This window comes from Denticeps clupeoides, unplaced genomic scaffold, assembly GCF_900700375.1.
Source record: "Denticeps clupeoides unplaced genomic scaffold, fDenClu1.1, whole genome shotgun sequence".
Taxonomy (NCBI): domain Eukaryota; kingdom Metazoa; phylum Chordata; class Actinopteri; order Clupeiformes; family Denticipitidae; genus Denticeps; species Denticeps clupeoides.
Window position 1 is genome coordinate 49,641 of NW_021629790.1, and position 5,996 is coordinate 55,636.

At 49.5% G+C, this 5,996-nt stretch overlaps 1 protein-coding gene across 1 annotated transcript; it reads right to left on the reverse strand.

The window, feature by feature from the left end:
- Window positions 1–3,176: 3,176 nt before the first annotated feature.
- LOC114774309 (somatostatin receptor type 1-like) lies at window positions 3,177–4,749 on the reverse strand. Its single transcript, XM_028966236.1, has one exon. The coding sequence runs from the start codon at window positions 4,625–4,627 to the stop codon at window positions 3,515–3,517; it is 1,113 nt and encodes a 370-aa protein (XP_028822069.1). The 5' UTR covers window positions 4,628–4,749; the 3' UTR covers window positions 3,177–3,514.
- Window positions 4,750–5,996: the final 1,247 nt, after the last annotated feature.

The window sequence follows — 5,996 nt, forward strand, 5'->3', positions numbered from 1 at the left end:
CTTCTATACACACTGCAAACGTTGCTACACACAGGACGAGGGATCAGGGGTCTAGTTTTAATCCAGTTCGCACATCCGGACCATTTAATGACACTGTGTTCGTTCAATCTGACACCACTGACACCACATGAGGTCACATGTCTCACACATAACCCTCTGAGGGCCAACAAAGCTCGAAAGATGCAGATCTTTACATACATGGCATTTATCAGAAGTGTGTGATCTGCCGATGGGCGGCCAACGTCTTCGGGGGGTTTTAATGAATCGCGTGCAGGTTTTATAAGTTTTACATGCATCACTGTTGCGTCATCCGCTGGAGGAAATAAACAACATCAGCGCATCTTCTGAATCATCTCGACTGATGGCCGAAAGAATACTGATCTAATGAATTCACACTTTAAAAAAAAAAGCTGCTAGACTCTTCCTAGCGCTGCATGGGCTGCCGATTAGCATTTGTTCCCCCGCCAGGAGCAATTTGTAGTTCGGTTTTGTCTTTTTCTTCCCTTCTGAATTCATTATATCAGCCAAACATATGGCCAGTGTCTAAAAAAACGGAAAAAGTTCCTTCAGCTCAACATGGGCGAGGTGATCGTTGGTTTGGTGGGCAGCTCATCCGGTTAAATGGAAGCAGCTGGGACCGCGCCGCGCCGTCACGGTGAGACTGGACGCAGGGACGTTTCCTTTCCGCTTTGAAGGCCGTCCACGCCTCCGCCTTCTCCCCAGCGTAACACGACTCGCCGGACAGGGGAGGAGAATCGACCGGACACATGGCCGGCGTGAGTGATGGTGCGAGCCAGACGAAGATTCATCATTCGCCGTAACAACGTGTCATCGTGCATCATCACCAGAGTTCTTCCCTTCGTCACAGGACCGGGGCTGCATTTTTACACTGCAGCTTATCAGGGGAAAACACACGCCCGCCCCAACAAAAGGGCCGTGCCGCGACATGAAAATGCATTTATTATTCTCATTTTTGAATCTGCGGCATTTGCATTTAGATTTGCACGTTCGGACTCACGGTGCATCACAACAAGGACGCGAAGCGGAATAACAACGCATTCTTTGGCCAGCGGGAGAGATCCCGAAACCCCGCACATCCATAAAATGCATTGTGGGAGGTCAGTCTGGGGTCACCGTGCACAAGGGCCCCATTGGGCGGCCATAAGTGCCTGAGATAATGCGGCAAAGCGAATGGGCTCTTCTCCAGCAGAGAAGGAGCCCGGGCAGGAGGTGGAGTCGCAAATCTCCAAACCTCCGATTAAAAAGGCTCCGACCCAGCCGGAAGTCTCATCAGAAATCACTTTTCAACACGGGTCTGGAATCAAGATGATTATTAATTATTAACAAAATTATTAATAAAAAAAAAAAGCAACGTAACATTCCCAATGGCATTTTGTCAGTGAAATTTGCTTGTGAGTATTTTGGCCAATTATTTTTTGGGCGTGTTCATCTGACGTTGAGAATTTTTCTTCAGTACGAATTCAGTCAAATTTACACGTTTACATGTAGTTTAAGTTGAAGTGGTGTTAGTGTTAAGGGGCAGTGGTGGCCTAGTGATTAAGGAAGCGGCCCCGCCTGTCATGGCTGCCCACTGCTCAACAAGGGTGATGGGTTAAATGCAGAGGACAAATTTCACTGTGTGCTGTGCTGCTGTGTATCACAAGTGACAATGACTTCACTCACTGATGGTAAGCCATCATTGGGGCAGTGGTGGCCTAGTGGTTAAGGAAGCAGCCCAGTAATCAGAAGGTGGCCGGTTCGAATCCCGATCCGCCAAGGTGCCACTGAGCAAAGCACCGTCCCCACACACTGCTCCCCGGGCGCCTGTCATGGCCGCCCACCGCTCACCAAAAGTGATGGTTAGGTGAAAGCAGAGGACACAATTCGTTGTGTCACCGTGTGCTGTGCTGCAGTGTTTCACAGCGACGATCTCACTTCATCATTCCAGGTTGTTGGTAGCCAAACAAACACTAAATGGTAAAGTAACTGACACCTGCCATGAATTAGACACTTCTTTCATGCGTTATTAATTACACCCCCCGGGGTGTAATGTACCGGCGTAATTAAAGCGTCAAATTGCAAAATGGAAAGCTTTCACGTTAATCTTTTTTTTTTTTTTTTTTTTTCAGTATAATCTGATTCAACATCTACAACAACAACAAAAAATGTACAATTTATGAACAGAAGTGCATTTTTCTCAGCAGGCTTGAGACATTTTGTCCCGCGGATGAATTATGAATTAGTATAGCATTTACAGCATTTCCATGTCCACGGAAGAGTTAACTCAATTTAATTTGTACTGGTAGTAAGGAAGATATTTGCACTGGTAAAAATAGTTTATTCATGAGCAATGCACAATTTTATGACTTATTAAGTAAACAAATTTCCAGTGACCCACATATACTCACATAATTCGAGTCGACGTGAATGTTATCCAGTCAGTACACGCACAGAGAAACATTAACTTCGGGGAGTCCGCCGAGCCCGAGTTTGGAACATGTTTCGCGAAGATTAATTATTCCGAACATGAAAACCACTAAAAGCAAAAACTCTCGGCAGCCAATCAGACGCTTTGGCAGACAATCATAGAGGCCCACAAAGCAGCACAGCCATCAATGCATTTTTGCCAGTTTTTTTTTTTGCTTTTGGCATGTAAGCAGGGAAGTGCGCTTGTTGCAGCATAATTAAAATCTCAAATTAGGCCAAACGACATTAAAGGAATAAATAGATGCATTAAAAACAACACGGAAAAATACAGTACGGGCCAAAAGTTTGGACACACCTTCGCATTTAACGTGTTTTCTTTATTTTCATGACCATTTACGTTGGTAGATTCTCACTGAAGGCATCAAAACTATGAATGAACACATGTGGAGTTCTGTACTTAACAAAAAGTGGAGACCTGGCCTCCACAGTCACCGGACCTGAACCCAGTCCAGATGGTTTGGGGTGAGCTGGACCAACAAGTGCTAAACACCTCTGGGAACTCCTTCAAGACTGTTGGAGAAGCATTTCAGGTGACGACCTCTTGAAGCTCATCGAGAGAATGCCAAGAGTGTGCAAAGCAGGAATCAGAGCAAAGAAACTAGAATATAAAACATGTTTTCACTTATTTCACCTTTTCCTATGTCCATAACTCCACATGTGTTCATTCATAGTTTTGATGCCTTCAGTGAGAATCTACCAACGTAAATGGTCATGAAAATAAAGAAAACACATCGAATGAGAAGACGTGTCCAGATGTTTGGCCTGTACTGTATTGCATTGAACAAGGAGACATTGAGAGAGTCAGGAACGTCGTGCTGAACAGAAGCCTTTGGTCCTTCGTGTAAAGAAAAAGCGGGTTTATGTATTTCTCTCCGTCACCTGTGCTTCTTTATTCCGTGTCCTCAGCGGTCAAAGCCACGCCCATCCGATCAGAAGGCAGAGGTGAATGCTCAGAACCCGACTGCGCGCGTGGGACGCGTCCCGTCATCTTCTCCGCCCGGCGGCTGCTGGTCGGTGGGCGGGAGGTTCAGAGGGTGGTGGTGCGAGAGGTGCAGGTCCCGTTGCGGAACAGCACGTCGGAGGCCAGGCACTCCTTGGGGAAGTCCTGCGGGCCGCAGGTGGCCTGCCGCTTGAGGGCCACGGCGCAGTAGTCCACCTGCTCGGCGTCCAGCCCGCTCTCCAGCCAGCGGAAGCAGACGATGCGCTGGAAGGAGCGGCGGAAGTTGTCGGAAACGAAGCCGTACAGGATGGGGTTGGCGCCGCTGTTGGCGTAGCTGAGGATGACGAAGAGTTGCGTCACCATGGGGTTGGGCGGCCGGCGGAAGACGCTGACCAGCTGGACGATGTAGAAGGGCATCCAGCAGACCACGAACACCGCCACCACCAGGAGCACCATCCTCGTGATCTTCTTCTCCGAGCGCCGCCGCTGCAGCCAGCCGGCCTTGAGGCCCACCGCCCGCATCCGGGCCACGATCAGGCAGTAGCACAGGCAAATGGCCGCCACCGGCAGCAGGAAGCCCAGGAGGAAGGTGTAGACCACGAAGGCCTCCGACCACCACGCCTCGGGCCACAGGAAGTTGCAGTCCACGCCGCCGTCCTGCGCCGGCACGGTGTCGGCGAACACGATGATGGGAAGGATCACCACCAGCGACAGCCCCCACACGCACACGTTCACCACCTTGGCCACGGTGGGCCGGCGGTAGCGCGCGGCCTTGATGGGGTGGACCACGGCAATGTAGCGGTCCACGCTCAGCACCGTCAGGCAGAAGATGCTGGTGAACATGTTGATGCCGTCCACGCTGAGCACCAGGCGGCACATGAGCGAGCCGAACGGCCAGTGGTGCACGGCCGCCGACGTGGCCAGGAACGGGACGCTGAGCATGAAGAGCTCGTCCGCGATGGCCAGGTTCAGGATGTAGATGTTGGTGGCCGTCTTCATCTTGGCGTACTTGAGGATGACGTAGATGACCATGGCGTTGCCCGTCAGTCCCACGCAACACACCAGGGCGTAGATGGAGGGAATGATGATCTTGCTGGCGTCGGGCTCCGGCTCGTAGTCCTCGTAGTCGCCGGTGTGGTTGGACGGAGGTCCCGTGGGGTACGGATCCTCTGCGCTACCGTTGGCCCCAACCACATCCATCCTTTTCACTTCGCGCGTTCGTCAAAAAGGAAGTGCCGACCGGCCGTGGCACGAGGAAGGACCAGAAGTACTAAAGGCCCCATTGGAGACGGGGCCTTCTTCTCAGAAGTACCTTGGTCTCGTCCCAGTGGGCCAATCTGAGGTATTATGGTTAAGTCCTTGGCATTCTCAGCACGCCAAGCTAAAGAGGGCCCTCGGCAAAGTCGGGCCCGGAGTTCCTCCGGCGGCCGCAGAAGCAAATAAACCCCACTCTTTTTTTGGCTGGGGCCGCGCCGCAGGTGCTCCTCTGCGGTGGGTTCGGTGGGAAAGTGGGGCGGGCCCGCGGAATATCGCTCATGCACACATTCCTGGCAGCTGCGGAGCCGGATTCTTCACCCCGCCGGGGCGTTCCGGGGTCCCGGCGTCGGACCGTGCCGCGTCGGGTCTTGTTATTTCCAACTGCGGTGGGTCCTTGACGAGGTCGATGATGGACGCTGCATCCACGGCGGTGAAGGCTGCCCGTCCCGTTCTACCGTAGTTAAATGCGTCCTTCCGTTGTCCTGTGAAGGCAAACATAAGGATTCTTTTTAACATATTGGATCCAGCGTGATCAAAACCAAAGCTATCTGGTTATGGTTGAGATCCGACACCGATATTCTCCCCCTGATCCTTATAGAACGATTTTTAGATGGATATTTAGTCACGGGCAATTCTCATATAATTCTTTATTATCTTATATACTAGTGGATCAGTCATTTTTTTGTATTCGTAATTTAATCTCATTCAACTCCTCAGTATAAAATGTTGACGGTATAAATTAATTTTTCTGTATTTATGTTTCAAGCATTATTTCCACAATATCTCCTTTTGCTACAATCCATAGGTTTCTGTTTTTGAATTAAATTATGAAAGCAAGTGACCTTTTCACCGTATTACATTTTTTTAAAGTTTCTATGCAATGTATTTGTGAAAGCTTCACTTAAGAGAGTTTGATAGACGAGCCTGTTTTACTAAAAAAAGTGTTTTATGCCGCTAATGTGGACGCATCGACACCCGACATCTGCATAGAAATCATATTACATAACCTTTAATACCACGCTGGAACTCAGACTGTCGCACTGCCAGGGCCCGGTTCAGACGCGTGTCCCCGACGCCGCATTGTGAAGGCCCTGCCAACGTGCCGTGGAGACAGATTTTTTTTAAATGGGTCCGTAATTTAACTTCATTCAACTCTTCAGCATATTAAGTTGACTGTATGAATGATTTTTTCTGTATTTATGTTTCAACCATTATTTCCACAATATCCCCTTTTGCTACAAACCATAGGTTTCTGTTTTTGAATTAAATTATGAAGCAAGTGACCTTTTCACCGTATTTCACCATCATTTTT

Bases quoted from the DNA above. Each gene is read 5' to 3' on its own strand.
- LOC114774309 (XM_028966236.1), bottom strand. From the start codon at position 4,627: ATGGATGTGGTTGGGGCCAACGGTAGCGCAGAGGATCCGTACCCCACG.